The sequence below is a fragment of the Halictus rubicundus genome, chromosome 5, assembly GCF_050948215.1.
Source record: "Halictus rubicundus isolate RS-2024b chromosome 5, iyHalRubi1_principal, whole genome shotgun sequence".
Taxonomy (NCBI): domain Eukaryota; kingdom Metazoa; phylum Arthropoda; class Insecta; order Hymenoptera; family Halictidae; genus Halictus; species Halictus rubicundus.
The window spans coordinates 2,791,228-2,806,535 of NC_135153.1; the positions used below are offsets into that span (position 1 = coordinate 2,791,228).

Sequence of the window (15,308 nt, forward strand, 5' to 3'; positions counted from 1 at the left end):
ACTCACCGGCACCGTCTTCATGTAAAGGGAAGACCGACGGGGCGGTGAGGATGACGTCGCGTAAATTTCTGCGAGGGTACGACTCGGGGCATAGGACTGTTACTTCTTATTTCGTAATTTATTGCCGAAAGGTACGTGTCGCGTTTCCAAACTGTTCTACGACCGCGCGCGCTTAAACGCTTACCTCTTGATTGAATGCCAGGAGCGACAGAGGTCGTAAAGAAGGTTTAGAGGCAAAACAGTAATGCCGGTTTCCTTGGCTAACATCGACAGCGCCCCGAGGCACACGCTGCTCCACACGTAAGCCGTCTGTTGCCTGGAACCGAAGCAAATCCGAAAGATTTAATTTAATGCACACCACCGGGCCCCGGTCATTGTCGCCGGAATCTCGAGTTTACACTGTTTTCTACTCGCCGCTAAATCCTCCTAACCGGTTGAAAAGGTCGGTAATATTCTAACAACATCCTCTGACGCGCTGATATCGCTCTGGTCTGATTATGGGTCCTGTTCAGGTAAACGTTAATGCGATTTCATTCGTTCCAGAAGAACGGAGATACCTCTTGCGAGGCGTGACTAATGAGACTAGTTTGGCGAAAATGTTTATGCGCTATCTGATGGACAACGCGCATTATCCCCTTCCAAAATAGTACTACGGTGAAGGGTAATATTTAATGAACGATCTCTCCGTTTTCTTTTTCTGCTGTAGGGGTTACCCGTGAGATTCCCAGGTAAACAAACATTGCCCGGGTACCTGGGTTACTCGTGAGATTCCTATGTAAACAAACATTACCCAGGTTACCCGTGACATCCCCAGGTAAACAAACATTGCCCGGTTACCTGGGTTACCCGTGACATCCAAAGGTAAATAAACATTGCACGATCGTCTGGGTTACCCATGAGATTCCTAGGTAAACAAACATTGCCCGGGTACCTGGGTTACTCGTGAGATTCCTATGTAAACAAACATTACCCAGGTTACCCGTGACATCTCCAGGTAAACAAATATTGCCCGGGTACCTGGGTTACCGCGAGATACCCAGATAAACAAACATTGCCCCGGTTACCTGGGTTACCCGTGACATCCTCAGGTAAATAAACATTGCACGATCGTCTGGGTTACCCATGAGATACCTAGGTAAACAAACATTACCCGAGTTACCCGTGACATCCCCAGGTAAACAAACATTGCCCGGGTACTTGGGTTACCAGTGACATTCCCAGGAAAACAAATATTGTCCAGGTACCTGGGTTATCCGCGAAATTCCCAGGTAAACAAACATTGCACCGGTTACCTGGGTTACCCATGAGATTCCTACATAAACAAACATTACCCGGGTTACTCGTGACATCCCCAGGTAAACAAACATTGCGCGGGTACCTGGGTAACCCGTGACATTCCCAGGTAAACAAACATTCTCCGGGTACCTGGGTTACCCGTCAGATTCCCAGGTAAACGAACATTGCCAGGGTACCTGGATTACTCGCGAGATTTCCAGGTAAGCAAACATTCCCCTCAACTCGAGTTAATCCTCCTGATGTGTTTACTCTGATCGAGACTAAGCTGCCGGCCAAAGTTGTAAAGCCATTATTTCTCGAATTTGGCTTGCCTTTGATACAGCTGGCGACCGAGAATTGAGATACGTTTCTGTCCTATCTAATTCAATCGTTATTCAGGAATGACGAATAATTTTGTATACGAATAAGAAGGTAATAATAAATGGATTTGCATGTTATTTCAAATAACTTTTGCCCAACTCTGCCGGAGAGTATGGAGGTTGTGGAACCATATGAATACCTCTTTGTGTCTAACACTCGTTGACTGTACTTGAAGTGTGAGACGGCGCACGGTCTTCCAGAATGAGAGTGATCCTCCACAGACTCGCGGTCATTAAAAATGCCTAATGCTACTTAAAAACTTTTGCATTGCATTATATAAAGCTTGGTCTCCGTAAGCTATTGTAGCGTCAATTTATTAAAAGTTTCCGTCGTATTTTCCTTAAGCTTAACATAAAGTTAAATAGCTTAACACTGCTCGAAATGTGGCTGTTCCATTTTCGTGACGTTTCGCTATCATCTCACGGTTGTATAAAACTGTCTGCGAAATTGCTAGTGATAACTGAATCGATTTGAGATTAATACTAAGGGTAGAATAGAGGTACACAAGAACGAAATATCGTCGATTTCCATAGTAGATCTTGAAAATGTTCTGGAAATTTCTGTATTAGGAAATCTTATGGAATTGTCGTTGTACTGAATCAGGTTTTGTGCCAGCTGCATCCATGTGGAGCATAGCTATCTGTGCTATAAGCAAAGGGGTCGCACAGGACTATTTATGTTGCGTTCATATTCCGTGGCTGCTACCTTTTGTTTTTACAAATTCGATATTTTGACATCGGATTGTAATTACAAACGGCAAATCGTCACGTCGTGAACCTCGACGAAGAATAAAATCATACCTCGATCTTTTCGTCTCTACTGCTGATCGTGTATTTCCTTGTCCGTTGTAGGGTCAAGAAAAATCTTAAAACGATAAATATAAAAAAAGTCCGTATATAAAGCCCCCCGGGACCTTCCGGTATGCCCTGCAAGATTATTACAGAGGCATCTTGTGCTTGCGCAGTGAAAGGAAGAAGAAGAAGAGAAAGGCAAAGAGGCTCGGTGTCTTCTGTTCCCTTCTGACTCTACAAACACAGCTATCTCCGCAGCAATCTTTCATGGTGCGGTAAAAACCGGGACCCGCAACAATGTGCACTTTCAAATATGCTATCATTTCGTCCCCTACTGCTTCATTTGAAATTGCCCTGCAATAAAACCGCGCCGGACGGTTTCGTATCCTAGCGAAAACCTCGATATACCATGTAGCACGCCACGACGGTTATGGCAGCTCGATACCCCACGAATCTGCTATTCCCCGGGCGCTTATCTTGCTGCAACTATTAAAACTCATGCCGATAACGCCGGCGGAAGATTATGCGAGCACAAATGAGGAACGCGCGCGGGCTGAAATATCCTCGGAAGGGCGGGGCCGGCGTACGAAGGGCGAGAAAAGTCAATTACCCGGTAGCATATTGAGCAAGTGTCGGTCAAAGGAACGGCGGAGATTGGCCAGCAGCGAGCGGGCACGCGAACGGCACGCGAGCGTCACGCAATTGTCCCGATTACGATGCCTCGTAATTTTATTTTATCGTCCGACTGAAAAAAAGAAAAAAGGGACGCGCGATAAACCGAGGGATCGATTGGAATGGGACAGGGCGGACGGGGCACGAGCGGTTCGAACGATTAAATCGTTCACAGGCGTGTTTGATCTCGCGCGCGTTTGAAGTCCGAGCTGAGTGGCCCCGACGCGGCGCGGCGCGGCGGCCTCTCGAAATCGCGGCACGAACGAAATCGCGACACGCTCTCGCCCGTGGCCATGCATGCGTGCGCGAATAAACATTTCGTCGGGCCGAAGCACGAGCTTTATTAAATTATGCATGCGATGCAGGCTGCGCAGTGCGTGCCGCAGTTTTATTCGCGCATGCTAGGCCACCTTCTGCGGACGATGCTCGCGGAACGTATCAAATCCGCCCAGACGCCGCGTACCTTGTTGCGGACAAAGAAATTTTCCGTCGCACGGTGACATCTGCCAAAAATCAATTTTTCGAGGTTAAAGATCTTCAAACAATTTTTTTCCTGGGCGACTACACTTCATAATATTACATACGATGATTATGCAGGGCGTCACCTAACGTTTTCACCCCAAATATCTTTGCTGTTTTCTTGTAAAATGGGGCTGATACGATATCAAACAAATTTTTGTTTTTATGTCATTTTTTTGCACACATCAAGGTCACCTTTATTTTTTTAAACACCTGCAATGATAGTCCGTTTCGTTAGGAATTGAATGACTACAATTACTCAAGGCCATTCAAGGTCACAGACAGAGGAAACGTATAAAATTTGAAAAGATTATTTTTGCTAAAAGATAGTGTACAGATGAGTGCTCCAGCAGCAGTTGAAAATATGCATTAGCGTATCATCACAGCATGTACGAATATCACCTCGGATGTACTTGTCAGAGTTCGACATTCCTTCAGAGTCTGTTTATAAAAATGTACCGACGTAACGATGTCGGCCATAATTTCGAACATTTATGAAATACAGATATTCTGCTCTTATATTTCAAATCTTATACATCTCCTCTGTGCGTGACCCTGAATGACCTTGAGTAATTATTGTCACTGAATTCCTAATGAAAGGGATTATCATCGTGGGTGTTAAACCCTTAAGGAACCAATGCCGCCATTTAAGCGGCATGGCACTTTTACTTACTGGGTCCAATGTTAAATCATCTTGTTATCCTATTACTCTGAATATATATTAATAAATTTTCACTAAAATATAAATATTTTCCTTTGTATACTTGATATAAAAATGTTGTGTCCACAGTTTCCCTTAGTATAACAAATAGATTGGACATGTTGGGAAGTAAACTTGAAATACTTCCGGAGCGTGAAGGGTTAAAAAGGGCGGTCTGGGTTAAGTATTCTATTCTCATATTTTAAATCGTATACGTTTTCTCTGTCCGTGACCTTGAATGACCTTGAGTAATTATAGTCACTGAATTCGTAATGAAAGGGACTATCATTGTAGGTGTTTAAAAAAGGGTGGTTCCATTAAAAAAAAAATAAAGGTGTTAGCCCCATTTTACCATTCAACTTTGTCCTGAAGACGTTTAATGAATCTTTGAAAACGACAAATATATTTGAGGTGAAAACGTTAGGTGACTCGGCCTGTATTTTCGTTGAAAAACGCAATACGAAAGTTTCGTGCCTCTTCTGTATTTGAATTTAATTAGATGTATGAATGACTTCTCGGCTTTTTCGCAGAAAAATTAATTTCTATTTGTTCAGGAGCAAACAACAATTCGGAAACGTAAACTCCAGCAGCGTCTACGCAATTTTTCTACCTCTCAGCCAGGTGGCGAGACCCATTTCTATAAAATGATGGCGGTTTCGAGTCAATGAAGTCCGTGGTGCATTTTTCGATCTCTTCATACGGTTTGAAGAGAGAATCCGCTAAACGGTGTTGGAGGGAACGGAACAAATGAAAGTCCGATGAAGTTCAGCCGAATGTTGGAGTACGCCGGATGTGGCAAAATTTCCTAGCTGAACGAATCAAGAGTATTTTTAGCCATTCTCGCTGCATGAGAGTTATCGCCTAGTCCATGCGGGATTCAAGGATCCTCTTCTTGAATATTTCCCAGCTTTTGCAACCGGACAAAAAACCTTTGTTGAATAATTCCTAATGCAAGTTTCTAATTAGTTTTGGCACGGAATATCAGCCAACATCTGCTTTAAATCTGCATCCTCCGATATATTTCGGATGTTCATGATGTTCATCATCCTCGAGATTCAAATTTCTATTTCGGAATCCACGAAACCATTTTTAGCATGTGCTATAGTCTCCTGTCATCAATTCGAATGCAAAAGGCAACCAGCGCCTAATATGTGTCTTATCAGTCGCCACTATAGTCCCCAAGCATACGACGAATTTTTTGAGGTTATGTCACCTGAACTTCCAATCCTATTGTTCTAATAAGTTGGTATTATACTATCCCACATTTCGCGGGAGAAAGTATCCATTTAAATAAATGCAACGATTAATTTGGTGTTAGGGCCGAGAATTATTTTGTAATCCATTTCCTAGTAATTGTTTTGTTTTGTGTACCATATTTTACTTACTTAATTTTACTTACAAAAAGATACATATTAGTTTATAATTTTCAAAAATTCTTCCAATTTATTATATGTAACTCGTCAGAATTATTAAGAGAAGAAATAAGCTGCTATGGAGGTCCAGTTCCTTGCATTTATCTATATTTGTCCGAGGATTAAATTGTAGATCTTGTAGATCTTGTCAATAGCCGATCATCGAATTGCTTCCGGTGGCATTGGACTGACGTTCGGAAATGTTTCTCGGCGTGGTTTCGTGCGACAAATCTGAAAGGATGCCGTCCGATAGAAAAGTTGGAGGGACATCAGCGATAACAATGGCGACGGCGCGGTACGGTTTTTATCACGCTCGAAGCCTAGAGGTTCTCGGAAACTATTCGAACTTCTTCAAATTAAATTAGGATATCTTTGAGGCACGGCGCTGACGTAAAAAGTTCGGTAAGGTCGTCGAGCAGCGCGGTGGGTCGCGGAGGCGTTCCGAAGAGACGTGTAAGATAATTCTGCCTTTAACGAGGCGGGGAGAGATAAAGAGCGGGGCAGGAAGCCGCCGGTGGGCAACGGGAGATGGGAATAATCGCGCCTTCGCAAACTTTGGAAATATACATTTTTCTCTTTCTTTTTTTTCCCCGCGGAACGAAATGAAATTGCGGAGCTTCCGTCAGAAATTTCGTTCTCTTCTTACATTCCGCGGGGCATTAAACAACTGTTTGAGTTCCCTTTCGTGTTTACACTTTCACGGTAATTACATCGCAATTTCGCCGTTTAACTCACTCAAACTCGCTAATTTCAGCTTCCCCTGCGCTCCGGAAATTTATGGAGTCACGTAGTTTGCTTTTCGAAGCGTTGGACAACGTCAACTAGTCTCTGCGATAAATGTTTTCCCCGTTTCCCGCTTGTGTTATCCATTTCTGTGTTGTGTAGAGTACACGAATTAGCTGACGAACCTAAGTCCCACATCTGCGAATTCGTAAACAATCGAATATCGAACATTGTTGACTGCTTTGTACAGGGTTCTTCAAATTACATGTCGCGATCACTATAGCGTGATTCTGCAACTCTGGATAGGTCGAGATCTGTTAAAGAAATGGACCGAAAAATTGACCTTGACTCTTTGTTCAAGGTCAAACATAGTTTTTATTGCATCCTTTAGTACTCATCGCGAAGAACGAAAGTCTTAAAGGAACTATGGGTCTCAAGTCAAACGTTCTCTTAAAAGACAACTTTAAAATTTCGTCAATTTTCATTTTATTCTGCATGATATCAATTTTTTTTATGCCTGCATGATATAAACTTGGAGGGGATGATTCTACATAAGAAATTGAGTCGAAAATATAGAATAAGTTAGTTTGATGCAACTTGTGTATTTGCCTTATGCTCAGACATTATCATTGTGCAATATTTTGTTTAAGCTTAATCTCTGTCCTGTATTTTCATTTGGTTATTTAAGAAACGTTTAATAAATATGTTTTAATTTGAAGAGAGTTCCTTAATTATTTAGTTCTGTATTACACGAAAAGCCGATTAAAAAGTATCAGGAACTCTCTATCCCAAGTAATGGTGTTTTTACCCCACTTCCGGGTCATAGTGTGATCAAATTTTAATTAATAAGCATCTTGTGATAAAACTCAACAAAAAACAACGGTACCAACTAACAAACTTTGTGAAAATAAAGTATAATAATTACATTTTATAGAAAATAAAATGGTATATCTTCAGATTATTATTAAGTACTAAATTTTAAATAGATTTATACGATCAACTTTTCTCTGATTATCAAACAAATCTGTTCGGAACATTATACATATTCTAAAAGTTTATGAAACCCTTTATCACTCTTTATAGACCAAGCATTAATGAAATCGCTGGGATAATACATGTCTGACCGTCTGACTATATCTACTGTCTGACTATATCTTGATCAGACTACTTACAGTAGAACTGGAAAGACGTTCGAATAACATCACTCGTTAAATGTAATTTCTTATTCAGGAATTCAATAAAAATCGTGAAAATAAAGATCTGTACATTTTGATTGTCGGAATAAAGCAAAAAATAAATAATTTATGCAGATCAATGCTTTTATAAAAGTGCTGAAAAATTTGTTTTCTATTCGGAGTGTCAAGTAATATAAATCATATACATGACCCATCAACGTAGTATCACAAGTATGAAAATTAATACTAAACCAGAAAGAAAAACAATTCTGTGTATTATATGTGTAATTATAGAGCAAACGTATAAGCAAAATAAGATTGTCGTTTTTCTCATTAAAGTTTTATAACATTGATTTCTAAATATGTTCCTGCTCATTTTTTCTCAACAAAACTATTAAATCCGAAATAATTAACGTCACGACTGTCCATGATTAATCTCTCGAAGATTGAGTTTCGAGAACACACAACGCCAGCAAATCCCTTTAGCGTGATCTAGCAACCAAAGTCCAAAGTAGTCCTTCTCAGCTTATGAATGATAAACAGTTCTCGGCGAGCAATTTTCACCCACTAGGAAGATAGTGATAACAGCATCAGTTGGTTCACGCGATACGTGCATTAATCTGCGTCGAGATTCGATCCTGATAAAAAGCTTCGCACTTTTCTTGGTACTTTTACAGTTTTCGGTGTTGTGGAACTCGAATATCTTATCAAAACTGCAAAATTTATTTCGAAAACTTTATTTTTTCCGATTTTACTAAAAATTCATATATGACAAAAATGAGTAGATGAAACACACAAAAGTGGTGACATTAAACTATTGTAAAAATTTTAATTTATTATTAGTTTCTTTCTGAAATTTCATCTTGATTATTTAAAATAAAAATGAAAATCTTTCTTTTTCGCAATAAAAAATAATCTGCATTTCTTTATTTTTCGCACGAATTATAAAAATATGCTAACTGAAGCTGTGAAGTGAAGCTGTCACCAAGCTTAACTAAAATATCCGTCGATAAATTATGTACGATCTTCAGTGCGAGCGACTGCGAATTGCGAGAATTTGTTCGAAAATAGCCAGTTTAGTGTGCCAATACTTTTTGCAGCCACTGCACACCACGATAATTGAATTTCGGCCACCTGTTCGAGAAATTGCGCCACTGTACGTCGTTTCCGATTTCGAGGAGGTCGAGAGGATCGGCGAGGCGGTAAAATCGCGAACCGCGGACTCGTAAAAACCTGGAGGACGTCCGAGGCAGTGCACCGCGGCATTTCTTACAATTTACATCGAAGCTACGTAAGTAAGATTAATGGATGGCTGACTGAATAGGGCGTGGTGGTGAGTTCCGAGGGTCCGGGCAAAAACATCCGACAGTATGCTAGCGCCGGAGGACAGAGAGGATTAACGCTCTGAAATTATTATTGATTGGACATTCAACGATAATTGCCTCGGAGACAGAGTTGCGTGGCGCCGCGCCGCGCCGCGCCGCGTCGGTGACTTCCTCCGAAATTAATATTTAATCGGTGGACTGGTGTTCTTTCAAAGCTGAAGAAATCGATGAAATTGTCGCGTCTTGTATACAGTCTTGCATCGAATTTCTTTCTTTAATTCTATTTGAACTTCTACGTTTTGTTTAACATGTTATCTGCCATATATCATTCCCAGAGATTCTTACAAAATCAGAGTAATTTAATTAATGAAAGCGAAACTAGAAATTTTAAATGTATTATAAGGGATGTTGTTTTAACTCCTTTGAATTCTAAAGATCTTAATAAAATTCGGTGTATCTGGATATGTCACAATAAAAATGAATGTCTAAACCTGGTCAAAAATCACTATCAGTCATATGTGACTGACATGGCAGTTAACGTGTTAAACAAATATCTGACCCGTCAAAATGACGGCTTTTAATTTTTTTAATTTATGAATATTGAAATTGTAAATGTGCATCCATGAGGAATTATTCAACAAACTTGTTTCTTTTTTCTTGTTTCTTTTATATATTATAGAAAAGTGGCTAAAACTTTGGGTGGACACATTCTTGTTATTATTATTATAACGTAATGTAAAATAGTCGCTTTTAGTGTTTCGTAAACCTAGCGTTACGTAAGATTAATGAAATTATAAATTCATTTAATTTAATGTAAAGCTTATTCACGGCTCGGTGCATGCACAGTGAATACGATGAATGGGGGAGGATCTCTAATTTGAAATGCAATCTGCAAACAGCAGAAATCGATGGACGTTTACATTCTGAGCGGTTGAACATTTTTCGTAACGTGGGGAACGATCGATTCAGTTTGATGAATATAAAAGGTAGCGATCATGCGAAAAAGAAGTAGCATTTACAGCGCGCCAGGTTAAACCGAGCCGAGGTAGAAAAGAGGGGAATGAATTCCTGCAGTTCTGAGAGAACCGCTTTATCTTGCATCTAACTGTCAATCGAACAGCGTCAGAGCCGATGCTGCAGCTTTACTTTCTCTTCGAAAGTTCTCTCGAACGTTTTTTCCCCCCGTTTCAAGCGTCCTCGCCCTGGAACTTTCTACCCTGGCAGAATGAATGGAACTCCACTATGCTCTTAAAAAATGTCCGACGCTGTTGTCTGTTTTCTTATGCTTCGAATCAAGATCGAGTTCTTATTGAGAGGAATTGTAAAAAAGCGAAATTTTTGCACTATTATTTACGCAAATAATTTACAAAGTTGACAATCTAAAATTGGGCGTGCTCTGTCCAATACTCTGAAACATAATCACGACAATAAAATACAGTTTTCGTAAAAGTGTTTAAGAAGAACTAAGTATTTCCGGAAACAATACAATACTTCAGCAAAATGTAATAGTGCATACTATTTTGTATTAAATGTCAGTCTGATTGTGACCCTCCCACACCTCATTCAATTATATTAATCTTTAACTAAAATTTACTTATTATTTTACTTATGATAGTATAACTAATGCACTCTGTAGCTCTAAAAAGTTTGTAAATGTTTTCTTAAATAATTATAACAAAAATATGTACGATGAAACCAGTCCAATACTGTTCCATAAAATTTATTGTAGAGTAAATCTTTTCTAAATCTAATATTTTGCACATGTTTCCTCATATACAATGCTGACTGGAGTAATTTATTCATTTTGAGTGAACACTACTGTTAATGTTTCCCTTCAGAGTTCTCAGGAATAAAAATTTCAATAAAAATATAATTTCGTCATTTTATCTATAGAAGAGCTCGATAAAAATTATTCCGACACTTGTGAGACATCCTGCGTAAATAAATAATGTACATAATTTCGCTAAAGTAGCGGCTAACGAATAATAAACTGGACATTAAGCAAGTAGCTTAAAAGGTGAGACGAGAAAACAAGTTTTATTAATTTGGGATGCAACGATGTCAATGAGTTCGCACAATAGACATTTGTCCCGGAACATTTCGCTGAAACTCCCACGGTTTTCGTTTTTTCTTTTTTTTTTTTTAAATAGGAATATTCATTCGAGATTCATTACTTAAAAGCCGGGAGGTTGACACACTGACCCGGTTCGACGTCTATTTAGCCGGAGCACCCGGTTTCCCGGTCGTTTACGAGCTATGCGCCTTCGTTTCTCTCAATATACCGCGTATTTTACACCGGCTTGCGCCGCTTTTCGATATTTGTTTCTCTTGCCGTTCGCAACCGGGCCGAGGAATGTGTGTACGTCGGGTAAATGCGCGTTCACTCGAACCGTTACGCATCAAAAAAGGATACGTCTCTATCGATTCCGGTGTACGAGATAGTCTGTTTCACCCCAATTTCAAGCGGAACGTCTGCCGTCCACGCTTCAATTCGAAACCCTCGTCTTATAACCCTTTTTCCACGTGAGTCGCCTACATTGCCGGACACCGTATGAAACACTTCGAGTACTTGCACGTTTCTTGCAAGGGAAAACAAAGCATTGCACATTTCAAAAATCCTGTCTTTTGTGCACTAGCGCCAGGGACCCAATTACTGTGGAGGTACCGATATGAATTATACTTATTTTTAAAGCACAAGGAACATTAAAAAGAGATATTCAATTTTTTTCATTAACACTAGGTTCACGGAGCACTACTTTATAAAAATAACAAAAACGTGCTACCCGCACTTTTAGCATTATTTTAAAAATAATATATACCCAAAGAAATATATTTGCTAAATAATTTCTCATGTATACATCCTTAGAATCTTAAGGATTTTAAATTATTAGAACCCCTCATTTTGACGAGTCCCGTAAACCTAATATACAGGGTGGTTGATAACTGGCGGTACAAGCGGAAAGGGGGTGATTCTACGCGAAAAAAGAAATCGAAAATATAGAATAAAATTTTTTCATCCGAAGCTTCGTTTTCGAGAACATTGAGTTTGAAAATGCAGCCAATGCGCGTGTTATTCGATAGGAATTGTATGCTGCGTCTGACCATGACCTACCAATTCTACTTCCTACGCATATTAAAGCACGCGAACCCGACGGATCTTTAAATTCGATTTTCTCGAAAACAAAACGTCAAACGAAAAATGTTTATTCTATATTTTCGACTTCTTTTTTCGCGTAGAATCACCCCCTTTCCGCTTGTACCACCAGTTACCAACCACCCTGTATATCTAACTTAATATATATCTTTTTTTTTAATATTCAATATGCTTTAAAAATAAGTATAATTCATATAGGCATATTGGTAATCCCACAGTAATTGTGTCCCTTACCCTATTTCCAGAACGTGTCTACACACGTATAAAAATGTGGACAGTTAGGAGCACAATTGAGCACACGGAGGGAATTTCAACATGAATTGTATTTATTCATTGTTTCCATGTCGAATGCAAAGGAAGCAAAATATATAGTGTTGTGTCGGATATTTTGGCTGTCCAAACGAATTGCATGTTTTGTGTTACTATTGTTGTTTTGACAAATAGAAACTGTTTTCACAGAGTCAGTTTTGCACGGCGTTAGAATTGTCGGAAACAACGAATGTAAACACGAACTTTGTCAACATCTAATGTTGATGTCCGTGACCAGACGTACGCTGGTAGTTCCTCAAAGTAGAATATTTTCCATCGCAGTTGACCTTCAACGATCTCTAATGACCTTGAGTGGTAGGTACGCGCCTTAAAACGCCCTACTAGATAGTACGTAGAGAAGTATATCATTCTAATATAAAACACGGAGTTGACCTTCATATGACCTCTACTCGTCAATCTACAAAAAAAAAAACAATTGACGTGGAATTATGCCAAGTGTTCATGTGGCCTGTTTAGGTATCTCACCCTGTATAGTCCTATTTTGTTTAACCTTGTATAATCACCACCCATGGCTTGCGCCATGTTTTCAGAGACACCCTGTATTTATGTAGAACGACCATGTAGAAGCGAGGAGTGTACAGCTGTCTAAATATTCATAAAAGTAATGTATCCTGAGAAAACTGGCGTATTACCACCCAATTACTGAGCACGGTTTATTCAACGAATTACCGGCTGCCGCAATACTGTCGAAATTTATTCATTATTAACCGGATTATCTTGAATGATCGCGAAAGGGGCGAAGGAAGTTTTCTACTTTAGGGGCTCGTTAATGACGCAGTTTGTGTCGCGGCCAGGGGCGGCGCGTTCGCGGCTCTTTTCAAGTATGACGTTACAACGCTTACCATGCATAAGTCCTGAATCCTCTTAGAGGGAACGATAAAAAGATTTTCATCGTAAGTTCGCGGGATCGCTCGTAAGCACTTTATATTTTCACGGTTGAGGATCGATGTAAACGAGTGTAGGGGAACGTTTAAAGCAGCGGCGCGGCACATCGGCGCGTGCGAACCAACGCCGCTTCTGGGCCCGGGTAAATTAGTTTAGTTTATAATTTCCACACACCGCCCCGGTGCTCATGAGAATGAATGGGCCGCTGCTCCGGCGTCAGACTGGCGTCGTCCCGACGCTAAGCGATGCCCGACATCGCTGACGTATGTATATGCACCCGGTAAGTTCCCTCGAGTTATGGGTGTATTATGCCTCTGACATGCTACCTTATTAGGTTACTCGCGACCTGAACCCACGAACAGTCAGCTAACAATAAAAAATCTTTCGTTCCCTCCGCCATCGCTGTTAAATCTTTCTCACGCATTTTGCTGAACTTTTTCTCGTTCACGCTAGAATTGCTGGACCTGTCAAAATGACGGATACCGTAATTTTTGTTTTACGATTATTGAGACCGCAAAATGCTGTTGCGCGAAATTACTGTAATACCCGTAGACTCCGGATTTTACGCTTCTATGACAAAAATGAGTAGGTCAAATGCAAGACAGTAGAAACATTTAAAGAATGCAATAATGCTGTTGCAGTATTTTCAACTGATTCGAATTATTAGAAAAGAAATAATTGAAGAGTCTCTTTTTTTTTTTAATTTCTTTCTAAACTTCATCTTGGAAACCCAGAAATTTTTAACTTCTTTTTATATAATCCTGTACGTCTTAACGCGAAAATGCCAAAAATCGAAGTTTCAAGGCGAGGAATTCGCGAGGAACACGTCAATATAGAGCCAAGACGGCCACAGGCAGCATCGATCCGGGCACTGAACCTTGTTACACATATTACTAAATTACATTCCACAACCGTCACACGTTTCTAAATAATTTCTGTTGCATTGTTGGAATCTTCAGCATTTAAAACAGTTACTGTTCTCTACCGCCGTGATACATCTATAGAGAGTAAAATGATGGAGGGAAAGTTATATGCTCGTCTCGCAACATGTATCGTTTTAAGAAGATATCGCAGTAATAAGTGTTTATGACAATGGAAATGACAAATGAGACAACGTCGCGACATTACGGCGTTTCTTGTACGCAGCGGGCGTGCAACTTATTCGTGCCGCCTGTTACAATATTAAACGTAAAGTCGATTTCACTTCATCTTAGTTTCGAACAACTTGAACATGCAACCGACGTCGCCGCTCTGTATAACAGTGGCACAGTGTACACGAGTCACGATTATTAATTCTGTTGCCATCGCGATGGGCGTAACCGTTCTACACGATGAAATTGTTTCACCCTCCCGTCCCCATCCGCCTTCCACCCCTTTCCACCTCCCACACGAAACGATGAAAATTACTCTCCGTTGCGAATGATTGGAACAAGGAAGAAACGATTTGCCCATAATGGATACGGGGCAAATGAAATAATACGGGATTCCGGCAATATTAACGGGAATGGTTATTTCTCCGGTAATAACTCGGGTAAAAAGTTGTTTTAGTAATAGAGTCACGTTTACCTGAACGAACCTCTCGGTAAATGCACTTCCAGAGAGAAATCAATCGTAAAATAACCTCGGTAGAAGAAATTGCAAAAAATACGTTGCGATAACAGAGCGGAATGAGTGCGGCAACAGACCAGACCAGAGATATCCGACATTTTCGGCGGCGGGATCATTTACAAATTGAAATTCCACTTACCCGTGATAAGCGAGAAACGATAGCAGAAAGAAAATACAGGCCAAGACGTCTGCACGACCCACGATGCCAGTTACCTGAAAAAGAAAAGAAGAATATGGTAATAATAGTAAGGCGATTTTATTAATTAAAACAGTAAAGTCTATGTACGAGAGGAAGGAGAAATGGCGAGATATACAATGTAGAATCATCTCTTCCACGTTTATACCAGATTGGAACACC

The 15,308-nt window shown here is 40.1% G+C and overlaps 1 protein-coding gene across 1 annotated transcript in view; it reads right to left on the reverse strand.

Moving 5' to 3' along the window:
- The window catches only part of LOC143353980 (protein O-mannosyl-transferase TMTC1-like), a 428,910-nt gene that overhangs the window by 179,691 nt on the left and 233,911 nt on the right, over positions 1 to 15,308 (reverse strand). Inside the window, exons 3-4 of the mRNA XM_076787624.1 lie at positions 15,090 to 15,163; positions 185 to 316 (exon numbers count right to left, since the gene is read on the reverse strand). Of these exons, the coding sequence (XP_076643739.1) occupies positions 185 to 316; positions 15,090 to 15,163 (206 nt within the window). The remainder of the gene's footprint in view (positions 1 to 184; positions 317 to 15,089; positions 15,164 to 15,308) is intronic.